General features: G+C 32.6%; 3 protein-coding genes across 3 annotated transcripts; 1 reads left to right on the top strand and 2 right to left on the bottom strand.

Moving 5' to 3' along the window:
* Nucleotides 1-1,746: 1,746 nt before the first annotated feature.
* Nucleotides 1,747-9,261, bottom strand: LOC140052077 (uncharacterized). Its single transcript, XM_072097468.1, has 10 exons — nucleotides 9,081-9,261; nucleotides 7,286-8,831; nucleotides 6,388-6,573; nucleotides 5,629-5,828; nucleotides 5,203-5,346; nucleotides 4,877-4,933; nucleotides 4,008-4,062; nucleotides 3,363-3,556; nucleotides 3,009-3,035; nucleotides 1,747-2,021 (listed from the first exon to the last, which is right to left on the bottom strand). The coding sequence occupies exons 1-10, from the start codon at nucleotides 9,151-9,153 to the stop codon at nucleotides 1,795-1,797; spliced, it is 2,709 nt and encodes a 902-aa protein (XP_071953569.1). The 5' UTR covers nucleotides 9,154-9,261; the 3' UTR covers nucleotides 1,747-1,794.
* A 161-nt stretch (nucleotides 9,262-9,422) lies between these two features.
* LOC140052236 (uncharacterized) lies at nucleotides 9,423-11,712 on the top strand. Its single transcript, XM_072097705.1, has 4 exons — nucleotides 9,423-9,616; nucleotides 10,244-10,540; nucleotides 11,020-11,146; nucleotides 11,357-11,712. Exons 1-4 carry the CDS (start codon nucleotides 9,550-9,552, stop codon nucleotides 11,394-11,396), a joined length of 531 nt encoding a protein of 176 aa, XP_071953806.1. The 5' UTR covers nucleotides 9,423-9,549; the 3' UTR covers nucleotides 11,397-11,712.
* A 1,670-nt stretch (nucleotides 11,713-13,382) lies between these two features.
* On the bottom strand, nucleotides 13,383-25,631 carry LOC140051317 (glucokinase regulatory protein-like). Its single transcript, XM_072096488.1, has 17 exons — nucleotides 25,507-25,631; nucleotides 24,716-24,838; nucleotides 24,288-24,349; nucleotides 23,796-23,864; nucleotides 22,982-23,047; nucleotides 22,474-22,614; nucleotides 21,116-21,169; nucleotides 19,235-19,370; nucleotides 18,160-18,224; nucleotides 17,376-17,596; nucleotides 16,848-16,945; nucleotides 15,958-16,034; nucleotides 15,517-15,607; nucleotides 15,308-15,411; nucleotides 14,591-14,823; nucleotides 14,307-14,481; nucleotides 13,383-14,141 (listed from the first exon to the last, which is right to left on the bottom strand). The coding sequence occupies exons 2-17, from the start codon at nucleotides 24,804-24,806 to the stop codon at nucleotides 14,022-14,024; spliced, it is 1,803 nt and encodes a 600-aa protein (XP_071952589.1). The 5' UTR covers nucleotides 24,807-24,838; nucleotides 25,507-25,631; the 3' UTR covers nucleotides 13,383-14,021.
* Nucleotides 25,632-27,068: the final 1,437 nt, after the last annotated feature.

The following is a 27,068-nucleotide window of genomic DNA, read 5'->3' as shown; positions in this document are numbered from 1 at the left end:
GGCAAATGTGGCATCTTTGCTTCATTTCATTTTGTTTACCTTTTCAAATTGAAACGAATGATTTTCATCTTTAAACATATCATGACAATTAAATTTATTCTTTTTTGTTTAATTCACATTTGTTATACGGCCAGAGCGAATGCAGCTTAAAACCTTTCCAGTGCAATTCCGGTCGTCATGATACCCCCTGAAAAATAATAATTTTAAACATGCATAATAAACATGTCGTGAAAAATTGGGATTTCAGACTCCATTTTGCCGCCATTGACCCAACAGGCGAATGGTTTTCAAATGCCGTTTAAAACCTTGGGGCAATTTCGGTCATTTTGATACCCTCTATGTGCGCGCATGGATGCAAAAATATAACAAATAAAGTATATAACAAACAAATAAATATTTGAGTTACTGTGATATATACTTTATTTTTCTTTTACTAAGGAGAGGCCGGATAAGGATGGATACGTCACTGATATAATTTGATTATGTTTTAATACGTTAATTTGTTCGGATAGAATCATTAGAGCGAGTACCCTAATAACAAAGTATTTTATCTATGAAACAATACAAGGGGAAGATGATTCATCCTGAGCTGTTTTACATAAGCGTCAATACTGCAATGTCCTCTAATAACATTAATCTGTCGCATACCACTAGCTGGTCGGGGTCCAAGTCGTGTCAATAAACCCCACCGATTACGTAGAAGATTTAAAACATCAACCTAGGCCTAGATACAAATAACATGTTTCCACTTCACGAATAGACACAATTATGTGTATTTTGCTTCGTAATGGCGTTCATTTGTTATGGTAATAATTTTAAATCAGAAAATTCTTCGTTGCAAACATTTGACGAAATACTAGGGCTCAAAACACACGTATTTGCCTATTATGTTGTCACACCAGATAATTCTGGTGGAACTATTATGTCAATAAACAACACATGGGTTACTGTTTCTATATCCAATCATAATTGCAGATACATGTATGTTCACTTGACACAAAGCAGTCCTGTAGTTTATTGTCTTTAAAAGCTCTTTCTAAACTATCAAACTATTTTAACCAAAAAGTTGTGACGTGCCCTAATATGGTAGTGATATGACGTAATCCTGTCCATATATGGGCACATCACATGAAGTTTGATAGTGCAGCCAGAACATTAGACATAACACATCTACTGGCTATATAATCATCAATCTCATTATTATTTATTGTATTATATATTTTATTTAGTTGTATTTCTATTTGACCTGTGTATACGTCATTACTCTGTATAGGATGATTCGCAGTGTGTTTGGACACGAGAGGATCAGTGCGGTAAGGACACGATAGGATCCATGCGGTAAAGACACGGTAACCATCCCACATACTTCCGGTCAACTTAACTGGCCCAAACTAAATTATTAATTTTTGGAACCTTTTTTGTGACTGAACATGATTAACTATAATAGTAATGATTCATTGTAGCCTGGTTGATATATTTCTCTAACCTCCCGGAGGGGATGCTGAAGATGTTGAAGCATGAGAACGTCCATGAATAGCCCTTTCTCACCAAAAGCAAAACTCCGGAGATCACTCCGGAGTTTTGGTGTGAAAGGGGTATTATTTTTTGTCGCTTATTCATGTTATCGTCGTTCATACATACATTCATACATACATACATTGAACTATCTAGGTATACACTAGATGTTTAAATATGACTATATATACGCCAGGCCTGGAGGCGACAATGTTAGCCATCCAAGTCAGCGTCCAGTAAGGCTACATGGCGGCAGGCCTCCTTCAGAATAAGTCAGAATTATACATTGGGTAAGGCAATCTTAGGTTTAGCTGGTGTTGATTTGGATTTCAACTTCGCTTTCTTTTTCAACCTTGCTTTCTTTTTTCTCTCTTTTCTCTTTTTACTGTCGTCTTTTAATTTTCGAACTGTGAGACGATGAAGGTGCTTCATTACCATGAGTGCAACAAACATTACAAAATAAACCACGAACAAACTTGACATGTAGTAGAAAGATGCCGTTAGACCTGTGCAATAAATAGTATTAATCAGATGATGACAATGAAGTTACAGTGATTTCTAAACATTAAAGATGTATTTTCTTCAAATATAAAAATCAAAATTAAAATTTTACTATTTTTTACTTGTAATAAGGTTATTCACTTTTTCCAAACTAATCGACATTTTTATCATTATTTTGCTTATAAAAGACCCACCAAACAGTCAAATGTAATTTTATAATTAATATTTTATAGAGACAAGAATTTGACTATTTGTTCTTTAAATTATGGTTTTATCTGGTAAATATTAAAACCCACTATTAGGCTATATTACAACAAAAATTAGCAGAGATATATTAATAATTTGACAAACATTGTTCATAATTGAATAACGATAAGGGAAGTGAAGATATTAGTGCTGATGATGAAAACAAATGTTGAGGAAACCTTACATTTTGGAAAAAAGCACCACATTTGGAATGGAGCTTTGTTGGGACCTGCTAATCGATTTATTCCTTGGAGGAGCCACTCTGGTCGTATTTGATTTGATGATAAGTAAATTAATAAGGATGGTATGTTAGTTTTTAAATGACTATGATAATGATGTTAATTAGGATGATGATAATAGAACAATTGTAACAATGTAGTCATTGTTGATTATGACGAGATCTCGATACTATGCAATATACTATGCAATATACTATGCAATATACTATGCAATATACTATGCAATATACTATGCAATATACTATGCAATATACTATGCAATATACTATGCAATATACTATGCAATATACTATGCAATATACTATGCAATATACTATGCAATATACTATGCAATATACTATGCAATATACTATGCAATATACTATGCAATATACTATGCAATATACTATGCAATATACTATGCAATATACTATGCAATATACTATGCAATATACTAGGCTTGGTATGGCAATGGTTCTATGACGTTCTATGCTCATAGACACACACGAATTATAACAATAAACTTACCTTTACGATCTATCAGTGGATCAGTTACTGTAAAATATAAAACAAAAACAAGGAAAAGTGTAAACTAAGCAATAGATATATAGTATAATCTTTCGTCAATAGTAAATCTATTATACCAAGTTAATGCCGAAATCCACCATTTCTTTGTACAGGGACCGTACAGAGATAAATTATTACAAAAGAGGGTTATGATTCAGCAACGATTTGTACTGGCAAACGTGCTGATGAAATCTAAGTAGGCAGGGGAGGACCGAGAATCCATTGATGGAGGGAGAAGTGTTTTGTTATTGAAAACTACCATGTAGTGAGTGTGGGAGAGGGGAGGGGTATTTTTTCTAGTAAGGCCTACTATACCTGTCAATACGTATGTGGCTCTCAGTTCGCCGCCAACGTGACAATCATATTCGCCACTGTCCGTTTTGTTAATATTGATGATAATCAACGCGTGGGCCATTGTTATTTTGAGATGGCCCTTGCCTTTACGAACTTCTTGAAGATTAAGCTCAGTTGAACCGTTTCTCCATCCAACAGGGTCGTCGACCGATGTTCTATGTAGAAAAAAAGTAGCATGAGCTATTACGTAAAATCACGTTTTATGCGTCAATTCTAATCTCTTCCAACTATGGCACGCCAAGGAGGTTAACTATCTAAAATAAAAACCTTTGCTGTGTGTTAACTCGACCGACATCCATGAATCAACCTAAAGAATCTGTCTACACTATCAAATCAAAGAAATGTGATGTGCCCATGTATGGGCACGATCATGTCATTTTACTACCATACTTTTTTTTCAAAAAAACTCTCAAACTAGTTTGATGGTGTAGATATGTCCGTCTTGCCTTGCAATATTAACCATTCATTTAACTATATAAAATGTTTCAGTTGACAGTATAACCTTACTATAGTTAAACCAAATCTCAATTCAATTCAATTCAATTCAAGAGAATCTAGAGTTACGCAGTTACAATCTCACTGAATTGAGTTTATATTTTAACTTACCCTAAACATTTTAATCTTATATTGTCACCGGAATGAACTTTCAGGCGTTGTTTTACTGTAAAACAAAAATATAATTATTAGACCATGAACACTGTCTTATTCGTCCATGATTAGACCTAAATATTTGTTTTTCTTTGCATTTTCGACAAGTCGCAGATGAAATCGGGTTATCTCATCTCCAAAAAGAGCCTTCATGGCCATATTGCTATTAATTTTATTAAGAGAGTTCTCACGCTATTTATCCTATTTCTTTAACATTTATTTTAAGGCGCCGGTTGACAGGATACAATTAAAAAATCGCAATTAAATTGAAAATTTTTATCCTGATAAACAATAATATTTCATGTTCTATTTCATTATGCCCTTGAAGTGTATTGGATTATTCGTTTTAATTTGAAATAAAACATGTTTAATAATCAAGAATGTTCAGAGTCTTTAATCACAATGTAGTTTAAGCTTAAAGAATTTAACATAAATTGCTACTAATTTTAATAAAATAAATCTTCGCGTGTAAATGTTCAAGGTATTGATATAATTCGTTCAACTGGGCGAATCCATTCGCATGAATCAAATATTCCAAAGATCTAATTGGTTGCTCATTTTTGTTATCCGCATCGACAGAAGTATGAATACGCATGTGCATAAACCAACGCTTTCGTTTCACGCGAATAATTTCGCTCAATAGAAAAGAGATTTAGCTTTAGTTTTGCTTAAAGGATTCCTATTTCAAAATTATGTTTGATATAGGTATAAACAAATTAATGTTTTTTCACACAGGACTATTTATTATTATAAAATCTAAAATAATCATATTTGTCTCGGCTAAAGTGTACGGTCATTCCAGTTCCTTTTAATTGCGAGATACTTACCTAGATTTAATTCCTTTAAAAGGTTCATCTTCTCTAGAATACCATAAGCTTTTTGAGCTAAAAGAAATATGTAAACAAAATCATTAGTAATTAAAATAGACAATGACTCAAATGTCAAAATACTTGAAAAGAAGCCAGTCAGCTAAACAAATAATAGAAACTTAACATCTAGGTCATGTCAGATTACGAATCCGTCTGACAAATATAATTCGGAACGTTCTTGTCAGGCCCGATATACGACCAGTGTAGTACATTGGTGTATTACATCATTCCATGCATTAGGCCTATTATTAGTATTTGAATTGGAAAGAAGCGAACTAACGAACCATCGCTGCAGGTGATGTCACACCTTTCAACGAGAACTTCATCCAAACGCTTGGAATTCTTGTTGTCGTAACGTTTGGCTTCTGCACTACCACATGGCACGGATCCAAAATACTCTTCGTGGTTTAATTTTATAAAGCAGAACCCTAATACCAAAAAGATACATTTTCAAAAGAGCTTCCCTACTTAAAATTACGTTCACACACCACTGCCCGGATCCGGTGGCGCTGGAGAATGCAAATAACAAATAATAGAAGCGCGTTTACATGGATTCCATACAAAGCAGCTCAAAATTTGTCCTGTCACCCGACCGGATCCGGGTTTTGTGTAAACATAGACTAAATTAGGTTAGATGATGTTTCTCTCTGTATATTCTGTTTTTGATGTTTTAATTTCTATTGTAATAACAGAGTGTTCATTGTTCTTACCAAAACGTCTCCGTTCACCAGCAACGTTACACGCACTACATCGGTTCCACTCGCCCCAAATCGTGTATACGTACTCTTCTTCCAAACCTTCGTCATCTTTACGCATTTTTATAGCATATGGCTTTTCTTTGGCATCTAAATCTACAGTGTGAAGCTTTCCTGGCTTTTTTACATTAAGAATGTATGTGCTGTTTTTAAAACTATATTTAAAGTAATACAGAAATACTGTCAGTAACAGCAAGAGAAAAGCAACATCGTACAAAAAAAACAGAAGAAAGAAACCGATCAGGAGATTGGTATTATTCCTGTGACGGCGGATTTGTGTCGTGGTGATGATAATCATTTGAGTGTTTAAAGCTCTATCAAACTTATGTGATGTGCCCATATATGGACACGATGACGTCATATCACTACCACATTTGGGCACATCACACTTTTATTGTCAAACTAATTTTATAATGTGAACAGAGCTTAATATATTTATACACAACAACAACCAACAGTACGTGTTTGTACCCGGTTCCCGGTACTGTATCTAGATTTCTCATAAGAATATCGGTAATACATATTTCACATGTATCTCCTACTGTCACATACCATAACCTAATCTTTAAACTAGCATTACATGGTACAGGCACCGCTGCATGTGATACAAGTACGAGATGACAGTATTACCAAATATTCCTATGATAGTAGGCAAATATTGTAGTATTAAAGAATCGGGTAACATTTAGAAGTGATACTTATTTATTTATTTACCTGTTAGTCCAGCAATAATATACGCCTTTTTCTGAAAGTCTAATTTGTTTTATCATTAGTTCATTATACGGTGTTAAAATGTAACGGTTTTTGCTTTCATCTTCATTGTCGTCAAATGTAATAGTCTTCACTTTGCCCTTTATCTTTCTCTCCCATTTAACTCCGGCTTTCTGCGGTCCCGTGATACTTCAATAGAAATAAAATGCATATAAGAATGTGCGTGCTATGCACTATGCACCTCTATGTTGTGTATGCAAATTGTGTACCACTCAAAAACCACATGTAGCCAATGACAAAGCTGCTTGTGTATTTTAAGGAAGCATAAAGCAAACTAGTTTGGCCAAAGAATTGTGATGTTCTTAAATATCGTAGTAATATGCCCAAATACGGTAGTGATATGAAATCATCATGTCATGTGCACATCACATTTTTTTGTCTGATTGTCTGTTTGATAGTGTAGACAGAGTAGAATATTGGAAGAATAATCAAAAAGTGAAGTATGACTGGATTTGTATTACAAGAGCGCAGTGAGAATGGTCAAAATTGAGACAGTAACATTAATACGGGCATAATGGATTGTTTTTTTCTTTTTTTAGAATTTAGAAAACATCGAACGGGAATAGTCTAGTATCTCTATTGTAATTTTCTTTTAAACCATGTATGAAGGCATACATTTTATTGAAATGTTCATGCTAATACATTTTAATAATTTATAAATGGTATTCAAGAAAAGTATTCGAGTGTAAAATCAAATATCATTTGGTGATATTGATAATCAAAATAATCACAAGTTATAAAAACCAACAAACGATGTAGATAACTGCTTAACTTTATTTTGTTATTCAATACAGTTTACAACACTTTTTAATAGTTAAAATTCGTTGAATATGCTTCTTACCACTGATCACACGGAAGAAGAAGATCTTCTCCACGGTAAGTAACGGCGGGAATAGTGCGACTTCTTGTCTCTTCTTCACCTTCACAATCAAACGAGTCCCCGATGTTTCTTCTTTGACGTCTGCGATGAAAAGCTTTCTTTATTTTATCGATAATTTTCATCTTTTCTTCCTTGTTATTGTCATCTGAAGAAGATTTGCGTTTCTCTTTTTTATCATCTTTCTTCTTACGTTTTTTCTTCTTTTTTCTTTCTTTATTTTTCTTTTCTTTGTCTTTCTTTTTCTTTCCCTTCTTTTCTTTTTCCTTTTCCTCTTTATCATTCCCGTTTTCCCCATGCTTAATTTCCTTCTCTTTTGTATCACCTTCTTCCGATTTATCTTTACGATCATCCTCATCTTCTTTTAACTCTGTACTTTTTTCTTCGTTCTCTTCATCTTCTTCCTTTTCCAAATTCTTTTCGTTTACATCTTTAAACTCTTTATCTTGCTTCTCGCTCTGTTCTTCTCCATTATCTTCTTCCTGTTCATCCTCCTCCTGTTGCTCCTCGTGCAATTTCTTCTCTAATGCTTCCAACTTGTCACCCTGGTGCTGCTCATTTTGATCTTTTTCATCAACATCATCTTCCTCTTCCTCATCCAAATCGACGTTCTCCAACTCTTCTACCTCATCATCATCGATTTCTTTCTCCATATCTTTATCTTTCTTGTCATCTTTATCTCTTTTCTTTTCTAACCGTTCATTATCATAACCATCATGATTATCTTCTTTTTCCTTTAAATGTTCTTGATTGTCACCGTCAGATTTCACTGAATCTTTAACGATTTCTTCTAACTTATCTGTCTCTTCTTTATTGACATTGTCACTGTTTCTAGAGTTATAATAGGAAGAATCCTTTATATCATTACGATCACTCATGCCAACCTTTGATACCTTTTCCATTTCTCTGAGGTCACCGTTCTTTACAAAAGCTTGCTTTTCTTTTTTGTTCATGTCGATGTCGTTGTCGTCAACAAGGCGCCCGATAGCATCTTTATCAGTTTGTTTCTCTTTGACATTATCCATCAAGTTGTAAACAACATCAAACATTTCTTTTCGTTTTTCTGGATCATCCACATCTCCTTTATATGCCGCCTCTTTTACTGCGGACAATAAATCATCTTTTTTAGGGGAATCACCACCGCTCACCATTTTTTTCACTATATTCTCAATTTCTTCTAATTCTTGAACACGTTCGTTTTTATCTTTTCTACTTTGTTTAACCTCGTTATTCTCATTTATCCCTTTATGCTCGGCATTTTTTTCCAAATTGTTTGAATTATCATTGAATTTTTCACGTATAGTTGACGCAATTTCTTCGCCCGGGGCGTCCAGGAAAATACCATATTGACTGAGCTTTCCGGGAATATCCTCTGGTGGTACCTTTCCGCTCTTTACATCGTCGATAATGTCACCGATGTCATTGTCTATGAAGTTATATATGTACTCTTTCATTTGCTCCATTGCATCTTTCCGAAGCTCTTTCACCCATGGTGGGTATTTCTTACCAACTGGAATTAAAAAGTTAATTAGAATTCACAAATAATATACGAATCACACGTGCACGGGATCTAAGGAATTTGTATCACCACCACCACCCCTGTTAGTCGTATGCTTGGGGCTTCCTAGGTTCAAACTTACGAACATAGTAATTGATCGGCAGTGCATCAAAAGGGTAAATTGTGTAGACCTAGGCCTAGGCCTAGGCTAGGCCTATCCTAGCTAGCCCTATGAAATTATAATATAGAAGTATAACTCACGTTGTTTACACTGAACAATAGGTCCAAAAGTCAGCAAGACACTCAAGATAAAAGACGCTACTTTGATTTTCATATCAAACTCTTTCTCATCCTCAAGAAGAAATCATCAGCACGGTATTTGTGTTACAATTTCATAGAATTTCATTTATTGGAGTTTCTAATTATCGCACATCATCTCAAAAGTCGCATTCGAGGGATAAATTTACGATCTATCATTCTATCGCTATTCTATGCGCACGCGTGCATATCATTATGTACGCACGTGTAACCCAGTAACGCGGGCGTGTGTGCGTAAATTATAATCAACAGTGACGTATACCAGCGTTATGGTAACGCAAACAACCGCCTAAAGAAGTAATACTCCTCTCTTATCTCTGCGGCATGGTTAAAGAAGCAGGATGTAGGATTGTATATAATTTATATATTTTAGAAAGCAAATAATACCCTTATTTGTGTTTGTACTAATGAAATGCATTTAAAGTTTTTAGGCCTAATTAGTCTTATAATATTCGTATCGAAACAGGTTACGGCAAATAGTAAGTACAGTATTTAATTTGATATTAAAAATTGTAGGCGTAGAAGCTAACCTAGGCCTAGATAAGTAAGCATGTAGTTGGCCTACTAAGCCTAGTATTAGTAATCAAGCCAAGCCAATTTTTGTAATATTGTTATAGCTTATAGGTTGCCTAGCCTAGGCCTAGGTAAACAATCCTTTGCTCAGGCCTATCCTTTTCTTAGTCAATAGGTTATTATGTACGTATACACTTGTGCTAATGTTTTAACTGTATTCAGATGATCTCAATTGAAGTAGGGTTAAGCTCTGTCTACACTATTAAACTAGTTTGACAAAATGTGATATGCTTAAATATGGTCGTGATAGTATGCTTAAATATGGTAGTGATATGACATCATCATGTCCATATATGGGCACATCACATTAAGTTTGATAGTGTATACGGAGCTTTAGGGCTATTGTTATTGTATTTCCTTTCCCACATTAATCCAGCAAATTAGAGTAGAAACATTCTGTTTATTTTATATAATTATCTTTGTATTAGTATCAACTATGTTACATATTAGTGAAATTGCAGCAATTTACCTTGTGGTCGGCTTATGCATAGTCGCAAATCGATTACAAATATATGTCGTGGTAATATTTTTAGATTTCTTAATCGAGGAGTGGGTTGAACAAGGCCGCACGGTCAACCTAGCGTGCAAGTCCGAACCCGTGTTGATGTACCAACAAAATGCCAAGATCCAATGGAAGAAAGATGGCTGGAAACTGAACCAAACTGATAGAATCTCTATCGACGATAATAACAATGTTGAGATTCTAGACTTACAACACGATGATAGAGGGACATACGACTGCGAGATAAATCACGGTGAAGATGAGAAAGCGGTCGCAAACACGGTATATCTTCATTTTGGATCAACTGGACACGCGATGGGTGAATCTGGTAATACTATCTATCTAACTTTTAGAATTATTGCAATGCTACTGACGAAACAGCTTGCCCAAAATAAAACATTAGAAATGGTGACAGATTGACAAACACAGCCATGCCGATATATCTGTTATCAAACATTGTCACCATTTTCATTTATCGGAATTTATCAAACTTCTCATCATCTCAAATCGTGTTAAAATGTATGATTCGCTTCAGTGATAAATGGCACTAGTTGCATCTTAAATTAATACTCGTACTTGTAAAGATCGTTATTGCGTTAACCGCGGTAACATTGCATTAACCGCGGTAAACATTGTGTTAACTGCGGTAACATGCGTTAACCGCGGTAAACATTGTGTTAACTGCGTTACACGGAGTAATATAATCTTGACACGGCCCTTTAGCTTTTGGAAAGTTTTGTACGATATATATCACATGATATGATATATTGCATACCATTCAACATAAATACAACTTTTTATTTGAAGATTCGTGGTTAAATCAGCAAAATGAAGTTCTTGGATTGGATAATATCTTAGTAGTTTCCCTAATGCTATGCATCACTATGCTAGTTGGTTGGACAGTTTCTCTTGGGTGCATGCGATATAAATCAAGGTAAAATTAACGTTTTTTTTTAAATTTTGATTTGTACAAGGCTACCTTCCGATTAACGTTCGCAACTCAAAAAATATGTAATTCAATTAAAGAAATAGTATTGCAGTAGTATTTATTATATTAATCCAATAATATTGAAAATTAAAGTATTATTTGTAACGTGAACCATCGTACACAAAATATAAATCTGGCATTTTTTAATTTACACAGATCGGCGGGTGGTGACGATGAAGACCCGGATGACGATTAACTCAATGCATAAATATCATTCGAGTTTCTAGAATATATTAATATCATTTTACAAAAAAAATAAATAAATAATTTTATCTTTTTACAAACTGTTCGTCACGTCTAGTTGTCTTACAAAAATATTAGAGAGTAATAGTCCCAGCGACTGGTTGTATTCGTTTACACTTGGTGAATGCACATGTTTCAAATGTAATTTTATTAATCCTCTGACTTCTTGTGTCCCATTGTAACTTCAATCCCGATTCGTACCGATGATGTACGAACGATTGCGAGTGTACGCAGTATTTCATTTCCGAAAATTCACGAAAACGTATGAATCTATATATAAATTTACGTAAGGGCAAAAATCGGTAAATCGCGCGTTATTTCTAGAATGTTTACTCGATGGTATGTAAAGTTGGTTCGTACTTTCGGTACTGATTTTAACCACCTGATGTAACCCTGTCTACTAATTAAATTGAGTTCGATAATTAGTTATTGACGATTGGAACGAATTTAGGTTCAACGATTTGCCCCAAATAGGGGTGTTTTCCGATCGTGGTATACACTGTCTAATGGATGTCAATTTGAAAAATACCCGCACACAATAATACGAGGACACTTCGCATTTTCCTATCTCCTCCTACGATAATTGTTTTTAATAGCTGAAAACCGGTTGAACAGTTCGAGTACAGCATCATAATGTTGAAGACAGGCCGATTTTCTTTAAAAAATGGTATTTTGATACATGTAATATACGTTTTTACACATGTATTGATTTGTGATGAATGGAACATTCCAAATTATTTGGTTTAACCATAGAGGTATAGATTTAGATTTATGGGCCCCCTTGGAGAATAAACATAAATAGTATTGCAATGCACTTTTGATCGCAATTTGAATCGCAAATATCTTACTGTGAGTGTTGGTACTGTTAGATAATAATATAAACAAATATACAAATAAACTTTATTACTGTGAGTGTGGGTAGGCCCTACTGTTAGATTATAAACATATAATATACAAATAAATAAACGTTATTACTGACAGTTGCTTCTCAACGTTTGTATTAATTAATAATTTAAAAATATATAAACGTACGTACGTAGTGGTGTATCGTTACATGTACTTTACTATTTCAATCGACTATGACAGTGAGAGTTTTAACAAAGTATTAAATCGTAAATGTTTTACTGTATTTAGTGGTATATTATTTATAGGCCTATAAAACATTAAAAACAATATTTCGTTACTGAGTGGATAAGAATATATTTTAAAATGTTTCCTCTTTGTACCTATCTTCTTCCCCCATCCCTCAACCCTTAATGTTACATACAAAACACAAATTGGGTTTGTTTAAATGAGTCCAAATAAAAAAATTTGACTCATTTTGTTTCTCTCTCGGAAGTAATTCCCAGGGTGCTAATTTTAGCTGACTACATAAATCATCGTGTATATTTATTCGTTTCTGTAAACGACAATGTATTATAGTCCTGCAGTACGTACATTTGAAATCTCCATTTTTTTCTCGCTGGAAAATACTGTGTATTCGAGAACCATCTGTGGGCACGACCTAGATGGTACGCGAGCGAAGCGAGCGTGCCATCTAGTACATACAAGCTTGAAATACCTTGGACACGATGTGACAGTTTTGACAAGTGCGTGTGTAAATAAGTGAGTGATTACGTGAGGGGTGAGGGAGAGTGAGTGGGGGGGGGGAAAGAGTGAGTGAGGAGGGGAGGAGAGGGGTGGAGAGTGAGTGAGGAGGGAGGGGGGGGGGGGAAAAGTGGGAACTGAAATGAGGAAAATAATTGATTTAATTCATTGACCAGCGAAAATAATGAAGAATTAATAAATTATTTAATGATAGACAACATTCATCAAACAATCATCACATTTATTGCACTAGTGATTGTAAAATTAATGATCATTAAAATATATATATATATATAATATTGGTGGTACTTTACAATATCGAAATCAATATATCATTCTTTTACACACTAACATATTTTGAATTAATTTTGAATTAATGCATTTATTAAAGGCACCTGAGAATATTGGTGTAAAATACCTGTATTATTATTTTTTTAATATTTATATTATTTAATAATTTCATAAACCTGATTATAAATTTTTTATAACTACACATAATTACTTTATATACATTTATCATTGTTTTCTTTGTATAATATAATTTATGCAGTATCTACGGTATGTTTCTAAAATGATCAAAAGTATAAAATAATAATTGTTTCAAAGTACTGAAACTTGGCACACACAAAATCATATCAATCAAATTTCATAGCAAATTTCCATTATTATAAATTTCATTATAAAATAAGATACATATTTATACAAATAGTTAAACTTTGGACGTAATTTAAACAATAATTAATTATTTTGAGGTAAATTTTAAACAATGCTTATTTGTAATAATCATACTGTATTATTTTGCTGGTAATAAAGAAATTAAGCTCTGTCTACACTATCAAATTTTACTTGAAAAAAAAAGTGATATGGACACGATTATGTCATATCACTACCATATTTAGGCATATCACAATCATATTTGGGCACATCACACTAGTTTGATGGTGTAGACAGAGCTTAATACATAAAGTGGTTACTTCCATTCAATTCTGTCTCAGTCAGCATCATAAGTTTGATTAATAGCTGTACGAATTTGTTTTGATGAGTTGAGGGCAGCCTTCGCTTCTTGAACGGTGCAATTCTTGATTGCTAAAACCAATGCTAGTGGTACTAGCTGAAATAAAATCATGTATTCACAGTAGAAAAAAATCAGAGGAAGAAAATAGCGGGGGTGGCAAGCAGAAATTGAAATTGAGTGGGTGCCAATTTATGTTTTTGTCCAACTTTTCACTTAAAGAAATCCTTAAATATTATCATCAACATTATCTTAAAATCGTACCTTAGTGCCACCATTGGCTTGCAGGATGTGTTGCGAAATCTTTTCTTCGTGTATACCCTCTGGCAGATGGTCAGTTTGATAGATGGACTTCAGGATGGCATCAGTGGCTACTTTCTTGCTACAACCCCCAAGCCTTTGTACAATATTTATACCTCTGTTAAAAAGCTTACTGTTGCTGTTAAATGAAAATCAATCATGAAAATGATGTTAGTGTTTGAAAGTATGCCCATCATTAGCCAAAGTCGAACATGAGTAATAAAAATAAGTTAAACATTTGTATTTACTTGAGTTTCATGTCAACCATATAGTGCTTATATACTTTTCCTTTGAGCACATGAGCCCCAGTACTGACAGTGTTTAAAATGAATTTAATAGCCAGTTCAACTCCACCATAGAGGGCAGCATTTAGTATTTTGTCTTCTTTTTGTTGTTTCTTGTCACTGTCAAACAAGCTTAGTATTTGGTGCCATGGTACGTTTACAATCAATGCACATGGAAAGAACTGCGTTACATATTTCTGTTACAAAGCAAGTTATATTAGTGATAACAAAGATTGTATTGATGTTGTAACATAGAAACAGTTCCAATCCCCCGGTCAAATTCGGATGGAGGAAGTTCTCAGCTGTAAAATGTAAAGCTGGCGAAAAAGCAGCCTTGTTTCCCATATTCAATATAATATAACGAAAAAATATCATTGATAATAATCAAGCAACATTTAGTTTTTATGATGCATCATGTGACTGAGCCATTGAGTCTAATAGTCATTCTGCACAAGCTCTTATGAGCGTGTGCAGAATGACCATTAAGCTCAACATTTGTGCAGTATAGTGCATGGTGGTGAAAACAAATAAATAAAAAGGTTTACTAAAAATTCTAGAAAAATGTGTTAATAAAATGTTCAGCTAATTAGCCGATTGGGTTAACATAAATAATATATTTATTTTTATTTTAATTATGCCACAATAAATTTATAGAAATGCAATTTTCTTCAAGTATCTTACTTTACTTTGTGTATCTTCAAAAGGTCCTTCCACAAAAATAGCAGCTGCTGAACACACACCCTTCAATTGCTCATAAATTCTATGGAATTCTTTGAGATAATTGGCTGGAAAAGAATGTAAATATTTAAAACATTTAAATAAATGTACATGTTCTTTTAGTTTGTTTATGCAAAAAAAGTGCTTTACATAAATATAATGTATATACTTACAATGTAGAATGAAAATAACTGTATCATTAGTTGATAGACTTGGTTGAATTTTACAAATAAAATGATCTAAGCTTATGGAATATTCCTCTCCCTTTTAAAAAAAAATGAATTAATTAATAATCAATATAATATAATCAAAAACTGAACTTAGATATCAAGTACTTTACATGCATTTCAGAAATAAAATCTACAAGTTGATCATAAAACGTATTCGCATGTACTGTACACTCTCACATAGTGAGTTACATAAGATGAACCGTAGAATTAGTAGTCATGCAATTAAATCATCAAATTACAACTCCAAGACAAAAATCCATAAGATGGTTAATAGATTTGTGTTTTCTTTGAATAATGAAACATAGGAATAAACTGATTTAAAATCAATAGTTCTAACATAACGTAATTTATAATTTTCTTGATCAAAAATAAATATTAATTAACCTTATTGGACATGCTTCCTTCTTTGTTCTTAAATGACTCGTAACCATCCACTAAAAATCCTCTAATGTCATCAAATTCTGAAAGTCAATGTAGATATATCAATCAGGAGAGGTTTGTTTGTTATTTATTTGTTATTATTTATTTATAATGGGTGACCTCTTCAGTCAAATACTGGCCTCCCAGAGGGCCCAGTTATTATCAGCTGTGAGTGTAATAGTACACCAGGGTAACCCCCCCCCCCTCCCCCTACTCTACTCGTCTCAAAAGAAGTACTAGGTTCTTTAAAGTGCACATGAGCCAGATGGTTTATAGCCCTTATCTGATGAGAAAACTGGTTCTACCACCAGAACCATGGAGCTAGTGAGCCTCGAACACTTGCCGATGTTATTGGTATGGATTACGATTGCACTGTCTTAACTGCTTGGCCACTCACTTACTCTGGTATATTCAATGATGGTAAAAAACCTCCATAAAAATATTTTCTATGTTTACTCTTTTTTCTGCCAGATTTAAATTGTAAAGTTATGTTAGATGCACCTATGAAACCTATCAGAGTTATATCGGATGAACACAGCTCTCATAATGTAGAACCCTTTATTAGGAGGAAACCTTAGATTTAGAGACCAATAAAAATGTCGCCTTAAAAGAGTAAGGTTGGCTGTAGTTTTAAAACATATATTTCCCTCGTTTGTTTCATATGAAAGTGTACCCGTAATAGGGTATTCCCAGAATTTGGGTATTTCCAGAATTTGGGTACTCCCAGAATGTGGGTATTCCCAGAATTTGGGTATTCCCAGAATGTGGGTATTCCCAGAATAGGAGTGTCCCAAAGGAGTGGTTCTACTGTAAAGCAAATTTAAGGTTTACCTATCTAATGACAAATGACTCACCAGAACTATATGTTGGAGGGCATTCAGAGGCATCAATTAGGCCTAGGATTCCTGAGAGACCAGCACCAATATAGTACACATGGCCATCAGAATTCATACTGGTGTTACCAAAAAAGAAAAACAAATTTTAAAAAGGCAATCAAAAAAAGCTTAGTGTATGCAATGGTTATAAAAGATTTTTTTTATACTGTTTTGAATTTCAATAATAATAAAAACTTCCGTATAATTTAGCAGTTTATTAAAATATTCTTGTTTTTCTTAAATTCATCAATAAATAAAAATAGACTATTTTTTTTATTTAATCAATAGTGTGTACTATTGCACGCCATGTGACCCACAATCGTCTAATCAAATGAAAGGAATTTATTTAGGCGTTGTATAATAATGTATAATGTATTTCAGATATTACTGCAGTATAAAATTTCAATACTGTAGGAAAATGTCCTTTTTAGATACTAAATCAAGATTATGGCACCTAAAGTAGGTCTGATTGTAAATTATTTACACATAACATAAACTATGCTCTACCTGTTTCCTGCTGTTTGTACTAACGAAGCAATGTCACGTTTGATTGCGTAAGTTGCTTTCGATATAGTAGTCTGCATCTCATGAAGGCATGCAATATTTAGCTGACGATGAGAAGACGGGGTGCTTACTACGTTCTGAATGGCTTTGGTAAATACTAATTCGAGAATGAACTTGGTGGCGCTACCACCTTTCATTCTGGACGATCCTGTAATGGCTTCTGGCTAAAAGGAAAAAAGTATTTATGAGTTCTGTGATCTGTCCAATATGAAACGCCATATTAGTAGGTGAAAGCAACTGCACTGATTACTGGCTGGAACATTGTGAGAGTATATTTCCATACAAAATATTAATGTGAAACTGTCATTTAAACATATTATATACCATAAATCCTTGAGTATATCCCACTTCAAGTCTAATCCCACTCCCTACGTTTTATCTAATTTCACAAACAGGCATATCCCGGGTATAATCCTAGTATTGACTTTTGATCTGGATATACTGTAGGCCTCTCTCTAACCAGTTTTTACAAGAAATTCTTACCAATCATTTTTTTTCCAGTTTCCTGTTCTAAGGGAGTGGGATTATACCAGAGGATACGGTATAAATTAATACATAAAGATTATTATATTATGTCCTTACTTCTAATCCATATATTTTTATATATATTTATAAATGTGTTACATATCATTGAATGACTATATCGTCTTATTAGTTGGCAGGTTATGATTAAGCACATCAAAGATGACAGTTCATTATAACCTGTGCTTTTTTAAAATATACTAACCCCTAAAATTGGATTGATGATAAAACTTTTTCCTTTTTTCTCAAACTTTTGAAGTTTTTCTGCAACTGTAAAAACAATTAAAACATATTTCATACTGTTTATTAGAAGAGGTTTCAAATAAAAAAATAATAAAATAGCCAATGCAAATATAAATGATGACTTTTAAATGAATATATAATATTCTTTAAAGTGTTTACAGTATAACTATACATAATGTTTTAACTAAAATATGATTGAATTGACTGATAATTCAACTATGTTTCTTTCAGTATCTTTAAAAAAAATCATAGAAGTAGATAATTAAAAGTAATTACAATACTTGATAATGATAATTAATGTAATCTATTTAAATGATCAGTCAATTGAGAAACAATGTCTGATCCTATACATTTGGAGAAAAGTTCCTTTTGAAAATAAATTTGCATTTCAAATATGGGAAGAAGAAAGGAAATTACATTTCATTTATTGGTTTAAATTTAGACAAAATTTGCTTATTGATAGTATGACTAAGGAATAAATCCATATTTGGATTGATTGATTATTATATTGATAAGCTTAATATGGCAATTGAAAAACAATAAACCTTGAATTGAAGAGGTATATCTTTCATTGTCTATTGTTCCTGTGTTTCTTATTGTCTATATATATTTTATAATTTCTGGCTGTTTCACTTTATCGATTTGTTTTGTTTATTTGATTTAGCTTTTCACCCACCAGATACATTCTCTCATACAACAAACGCCCTCACAATCAATGGAGGCTTAACAAGTCAGAATAAATTCCAACTTTAATACGCAATGGTTTTTAAAATAATATTGTGTATATGTAAATTTGTGTTGCGTAGCACTGTGTAAATTATATATAAATCATACTGTCAAATTATAGAAACAGTGCTCATACTCGGAACATCTCAAAATCGCGTTGAGCATAGCTCATTTACTCTTTACTAGTGTACATTATTTGTACTGTATTTCAGGTATACAAATGTTTACATTTTAAGGGTATTTACCTAAATTTGAATGATGAGTATAACCAGTGGTTTCAAGAGAGATCAATATTAATAAATGTATCAAACCTTGTAGAAATGTCTTGTCCCAATTTTCAATTTCCACATCTTTTGAATTAAGAATTGGATTGAAGCCTAATAGTACTGGCGTCAAAACATCAAGGTTTTCCATACAGTAATCTAACTGGCCAGCAATAAATGCAGCCTGTGTAATCAAATAAATAAAAGAGTTAAGCTCTGTTTACTCTATCAAATTAGCTAGAAAAAAAAGTGAGAAAAAAGTGTGATGTGCCTAAATATGGTAGTGATATGCCTAAGTATGGTAGTGACATGACATCATAATGTCCATGGGCACATCACATTATTTTGATTAGACACACTTGAAAAAAAATTACTAACTTCCTCCTACCAAAGCAAATTGACAACTAAACTATACTCCACACCATGCATTACCAGGACACACCATTATGATAGGTTTCAATACAATTGATCAAAATAGGAAAATATGTCATTTCAGATATAAAAATAAAACAGACAATGTTCTTGTTTCTGCCTCAAAATAAAATATTTATTGTACTAGTACTTTCGACCATATAGGTCATCATCAGGTACTGATAGCATATTGGTAAAAGATGAATACATATAGAGAAAGGGTACATAGAAAAACTCTAGTCTATAATGGACTTTATGGGCATAACAATGAACAAGAAAATAACAAATTGACAACAACATTGACAAACAAAAGGTATTACATAATAACTACAAACATGGTATTAACCAAAATAACTCTAAAGTATTGACCAATCATATTGGTGGTACAAGTCATATACTGTTTTAACACCTGAATTCTATCATAATGGTTCTCAGAGTATATGAATGAAAAAAGGAATGAATTTTGATTAATTATTGGTGCAAGCAATACTCGTAGCTATCTTGGTCTCAAGTATAACTCTCACCATTAGCACAAGCTTGGTGGTCTAAAGGTATGCATGCCAAGCTAGTGATCTGGAGGTTGTGAGTTCGAGCACACGTATTTCCAAGTGTACTTGGCATAAAGTACAATTACATCAGAGTAGGTAAACATACAATTTGACCATATTATTGTTAAAATATTGATCATCGTTTGGGGTATACACCTATCCTTCCCATATAATCATATTAAACTTTCATACATGTAGTTTTAGTTGCAGTGGACTTTGTAAGATATTACATTGTTTACCGCAGACTAGATTCAATTGGTATTTCACAATCTAAAAATACATTGAACTTTGTAACTGGTGTTTAAAGAAAAAATGAATTAACAAAAGTCAAGAGTACAAAGGAGAAAGTATCAATAAAAACTGAGACATATTGCCGGAATGTAAACATAAAGAGTGTAAACAAGTCATTTCATGATTCTGTTTACAAAAGAAACAAACTTTACAGTACAGCCAATACATTATACTTTAAGTATTGATACGCGACTATGATTCAGCATTTTGATACTTCTTCTTCTTCCCTAGAATCCTGGTCTAAGGCATTTATTTACACAATACAAAGGCCAGTGGCCCAAAGTACATGAATATTGAATACAACAATTAGATGCAAAATAAATTATTTCTTTTTTTAAATGCACAAAAAAATTAGACATATTTTCTGGAAACCATTAAATTAATGAACTTATTTTCAGAAGGGAAATTATAAAACGAAACTGGCAATAACTCCTCAAGTAAATCATTATAGAACGTACACATTAACAGAAAGTGATATTCATTTTCTATCTCATTCCTATAAAATAATTCACACGTTTTCTCTTAAAACCTCATACCATCTACCCCTTTCAACCTCAATATCAAGAATTTAATTTAGTTAAAAATTGTCTATGTTGAAAATCTTTAATTTCAGACAGATAATTTTCTACATAAATTGTTTGTTTACAAGGACAAAATAAATTTTGAATATACCACTTACCGATAACCCGCAAGTAATGCCTATTAAAATTGCACAATCTTTACCATCTAATGCCTATAAAATATAAAGAGAACAACTTTGGTACATAGGAATATAACATTGAAGTTACCGATTCAAAAACAAATACCACAATTTTTGTTTTCTTTTACATTACAGGTATTCACAGAGGCAACTGAGATCAAATGATCAGACCATAGACCTATTTAGCAGATTTTCCACTAGGCAAATTTGTTCATGCGAATCAAACGTTCTAAGGAGAAAAAATCGCAATACCGTTTCCCCAACAAATAGCGAATAGCTGCATTTTCATGTTCACTTGTCTGTTGAGCTTTTCGATTTACATAAGTGCTCATAATTTTTCGCTTTGCAAAAAGTATAAATAATTCAAACTATATTTAGGGAAATAGAATTCGTCGCAGAGAGGGATTTGAAGGTGGAAAATTAGCTTTAAATAGTATAATAGCCGACACCAAATATTTACAGTGCAGTAATTCACTAAAAACTTTATTCTGTCATGTGGAGGGGTTATTTATTTATTAGAGCATGGAGGTATAACATAGAATAAAATGATCTAATGTACATTGCTTGTTATTTCATGTTTGAATTACACAACAGCTTATTTTTAGATGTGCCCAAATATGGTAGTGATATGCTTAAATATGGTAGTGATATGACATCATGTCCATGGGCACATCACATTTTTTTGTCAAGAAGTGTGTGGACAAGGCTTGAAAATTCATGTTGAGAATCGTGCATAACAATTTGAAACCTGGAGCTGTTTTTCAAAATAGTCGCATTTTTTGAAATATTATGGAAACAGGAAGGAGATAATATTTCGTTTGCAAAAGTCATAAACAAATGTTATATTGATAGGTTATTATTGTATCTACAGTTAGAGTACACTTGTATCCTGTTGTTAAATAAACAGAAAGAACGTGAAAGTGTACACAGTAACAGAAAACTATAAACACCTTTTTTTATTTGACATGGGGAAAATAGTTTTTGAGACATGGAAGAATATTTTAATATATTTATTTTAATAGTTGACTAGTTTTCTATTCTAAAAGATGGACCTGCATTTAAACATAGTAGAAACCATTAAAGCAATCTTTGTAAATAAAAGTCAAATTGAATACATTGTACTTCCACATGCCTTGTTATGGAAACTGTTCATATTTTTAATTCTATATCCTGTTACACAAACACATCAGTATATTCAGCATCCATGCTACAGTACTTTAGGACTCTTTTATGCTATGACTCTTTAAAGGCCAATTTACACAGACGAGTGGTAATAGTAAGCTTGTCCCGCACAGAAAACTGTTAAGAACCACATAAACATTTGACAGTAATCTCACCTTTTGTAGTGCTTTTTTACCCGATACTGGATCATCTTCAGGTGCTTCCTGTGATGTGAACAGGGCTTTATCACCTCCCGCTATCAGATAATCAAAACACGGTTCCAATCCCAGTTCCACCAAAAGCTCATTAAATTTCCTCTGTAGAAAAAGGATAACAAGTCATCATATTATCTATTTAATGCCATGGTTTAAATATATATAGATGTATTTGTCTTCTTTTTAATAATTGTGTTCTTAAAGATAATTCTATTGATCTCTTTTTTGACCGTTATAATTGTTTTTGTAATAAAATTAGTAAAATTGTATAATTTTGTATTGTTAGATTTTAAGATTTATATATATTTTTATATGGTATAGTTTATTCCATTCTGTAAGGGGCGGGTTTCCCGCTGTGGAATGAGTTTGAATAAAATATAAAATAAAATTTTTAAAAAATAAACCAAGGTAATACTGTGTTTATTAAGTAGTGAGAAAAAATGATGTTTTAAAATTCCTATCTACTCACTGACAACAAAAACGCAATTCTTCCAGATGTTCCACAACCACTCAGTATAACAGTTCCCTTTTTATGCTGTAAATAAAAGTAATAAAATGTGAATATAATGCTGGTCAAATAATCTATAACCTTTTCTTTGATCACTATTATAACAAGCCTCAAACGCTTCAAAAAAATTCTCAAAATATTTACAAAAAGCTGAGCATTATTGTTAATTCAATTGTTGAAATGGGACAAATAATGCATGTCATGGGATACAAAATTAACCAATCAAATGCAATGTGTATATTAAATTCTAAGACCACTAATATTCTGAAAGAAGCATGTTAAAGATGTATTGTCCCCCTGAAAAAATAATTCTTACAAACTTTTTTTTTTTAATATTCCATTTTAATGTAACATAATAGTTATCCACTTTGACCAAAAATTTGATCGAAAAAAATGTATTTACCTGAAAAAAATGTAATGTAAAGTAAAAAATGGTCAAATTGGCTGCCAGCCAGTGGATTTTTGGTTAAATTTAACCATTTATTTTGTCATTTTATAAGTGAAAACACTATTTTTTTTTTCTATGGAAGTGATTAACTTTATTAAAACTACAAAATAACAAAGTCTGATTTAATTAATCTTCATTTTTCATGTTTTTGGGGGAACAATACATATTTAATAGTAGCTATCATAAAAATGTGCTGAGAGAAGTAATCTGTATAGATTTGTTACTGTAGATGTACAACTGAGATACAAATCTTTTGTTAAAAATTAATAGTGGTGTCACTTGAATAGGGATGTCTCAAAGGAGGGGTTCTACATTATACACAATTACCTTCAGAACATTACTAACAGCATCAGATACTTTTAAAATGTTGTCATGTAGGTCTGGTGAAGCAAGACTCTAAAATAAATATAACATAAATAAATAATAATAAATAAATATTCCATTAAGTTTTTTTCTATTAATAATTTATATATATATTTGGTATAAATATTTGGTAAACTTGATCATGAAACTAAAAACTGCAATCTTAACAACTAAAGATGGTCTCTAATATTACAAAATATTTCATTTCTTCTTATTTTGTGTATAGGTCAAAATTACTATTTTCAATGGGATTTACAGTACCTCCTTTTGATAAGGCCTGTTCAGACTATGGAGTTATGCTTTGCTTGCTTGCGATATGAAAGAATAACTCCATGAATCTGGACATACCCATAGTCAGTCTTTTTCAATACAATACAAAGATTATTGAATTAGTTGCTGTTTGGCTAGTAAAAGAAGAGAACATTTTTGCATAAATTTTAAAAATCTTATTTTTACCTTAAAATCCTTCCAGCCATTTAACATTTCATTGTCGCAGATACTTAACATTTCTACTATGTCTAAACAAAGAAATATAATAACAATTAGGTATAATAACTATATGCTTGATTATTTTCTTGGATAGTCAGACCATGGACAAAAAAAAATTTTTTTTGAGACATTCTGTTTTAACATTCTTTTTATTTTCTACCCCAAAAAAACTAGCTTTATTTAGTTAAATAATAATATTAAATGTTTTTGTTTTCCTATACAGTTATCTACAGTAGTCACAACCAGTAATAAATAGTCACAACAGCACATACAGTAATTTAATTTACTTTAATACCATGATGGATCCTGTTCCAGTGAAGGAATTCATCAATAAAACACAAATACATACAGTACAAACATACTGTATACAATATTTGATATTCATGACAAGATACCTTGAGGAGATGCAACATCAATACACTCCGTTACATCATTGCTCATTTCGGTGACTGGCATTGCAAACCCACCACCATTTTTTGACATCATTCTACTTTTTCTAAAGTTTCATCTTGTCCATGCTAAATGAATATTTAAAATAAACATTTACAAAAAGTTAAGGATACAAATTTTGGTCATAGAAAAATTATGACATCATGCATCAGTTCTCGCATTAAAAAGTTATCTTCTATTCATTTTTTAATATAATAATATTCTAATTGAATATTCTGTAAATAAATTATATATATTATTATAGATTAGATCATTATTAGTGAATGCAAAACAACCATTACAGTACACAGTGCAGTAGTTCAAAGTCAAACATTGTTATTATGGGCAATTTGAAATTGTGTATTAAGGTATTCATTTTTTATGCAATTCTTGTGAATTTTCAATTGAAACCAGCCACGCCACATAACTCACCATAACATACTACTTTAGGCATAATTAATAGCATATATGCCCTACCTAGTAGTACTAGCCTAGAAGTTTTACCAAACAGTACCCATCCAAAATGCTACTCTCTATAGATTATAGGCCTAGCTAGGCCTAGGTAGCCCTACCCTAGCCTGGCTGGAGTCTAGTCTAGTAGGGCCTCTCTAGGCCTGGCCCTAAAACCCTAGGCTAGGGCTAGGCTAGTAGTACAAGTAGGCCTAGTAGGCTAGGCCTAGTAGTAGTAAAGAGCCTAGCTGGCCTACTGTATTTCATACAGTCATATTCGCAAAACAAACAACTATACGAAACTTACATCTGGGGAATTATTTCCTTTGCATATATATTGAAAAATTGTATCAAAAAACAATCGAAGGATGCGAGATATTGTTTACAACATGCAATAGTTGGTTGCGAACTGGTTTTTCAATTCCGTACGTGTGTCGCGTGAAGATGTCACTCACCACACTAAAGAAAGAGAAACTGCTCGAGATAGGGCGCCTCTCACGACGAGTAAGGAAAGACGATGACGATTAAGAAACATGGGAATCGCATTGGCAACAAAAAGCACAACGAAAATGGTGTTTTTGGCAATAAGTTGTAAAAATAATCCACAAAAAACATCAATCATTTTTGTTTTTATTATACAAATATAACAATTGTGTTCATACTGTCTTTAGACTTTTTAATCGTCAATACATTTATTGGTGCTGAGTTTTGGCATGACAAGAAAAAAGAGCTTCTTTAACATATTTTTGTGAATTAAGAGATCAGACAATGTCAATCATAGTCATCATCGACCATATAATAGTATTGTAGGGTATCTTAACTTTGCCAACGGAATATTGATAAGCTATGTTAATATTCACTGGTTAATGATACCCAGTGATCGTCCAAAAAAGTAACTCACAATAATTTATAAAACTATCACATAAATGTTGTGTAATGATATAGAAATTGCACATCGTAATATTATCATTATTGTAAAAAGTATTATACACTTGAGAGAGTAGTATATTATAGTTTTGGTTCTTCAGAATCTTCAGAATGATGACTGGACATCGCTGATTTCAGCACTATAATGATGGTTCTTTGTGAAATTAATCAATTAATTCTAATTCAATGTGATCATAAGTCTTCCCGATGGCTGGTTTTTGGTCTGGTCTGGAATGAAGGCAGGGTCCGCTGATAATGATATCCATTAGCGGAATTAATTCTTTGTTAGCGGCAATGCCTTCAATTATGACACCAAAACTGTAGATGTCTGAGGCAAAGGTCGGTGGTGTGTTGATGTTATACAGCTCCGGTGCATGTTCCGGGTGATCTTGCATTAGGTCGACTGGTGTGTATCCAATTGCCGGTACATTATTAATAACGTCCAGGAAGCACCATTTTCTTATCCAGTCAAGAGGTAGCATTGAGTCAGGCTTGCTGTTTCTTCGTCCAAAGACGCTTCCATCGTCCAGAATAAAGACGATCTCTTGAAAGTCCACATATTATGTCGCTAATGTAAAATGGCAATTCTTGATTGTCATATGCGATGGCCGATGTTTGAGGTAGTGTAATTATAGCAATTCCATTTATTATTTGAATAATTGCAACTTAATACGGCAGGTGGAAATTCACCAGGCTTGAAATGAAGTTTGTAATCATTTTTCGTATTTAGATTGACATTATGTAATCAGCACAGGACATATTTTATAAAGAATCCTGATAATGTCCGGCTGAAAAAAATAAACTAATATTAATAATATTTAATAATCAATACATTTATTGTATGTGTTTGGTGATGGGGTGTCATCCGATATTCATTACACTTCGCCATATTTGTATTTTGTTTTTTCTGCTGAAGAAGTATAATAGCTTACCTATTCTTAA

This window comes from Antedon mediterranea, chromosome 6 (assembly GCF_964355755.1).
Source record: "Antedon mediterranea chromosome 6, ecAntMedi1.1, whole genome shotgun sequence".
Lineage (NCBI taxonomy): Eukaryota > Metazoa > Echinodermata > Crinoidea > Comatulida > Antedonidae > Antedon > Antedon mediterranea.
The sequence above is the reverse complement of the archived record's forward strand: the minus strand, read 5'-3'. Positions and strand labels throughout refer to the sequence as shown.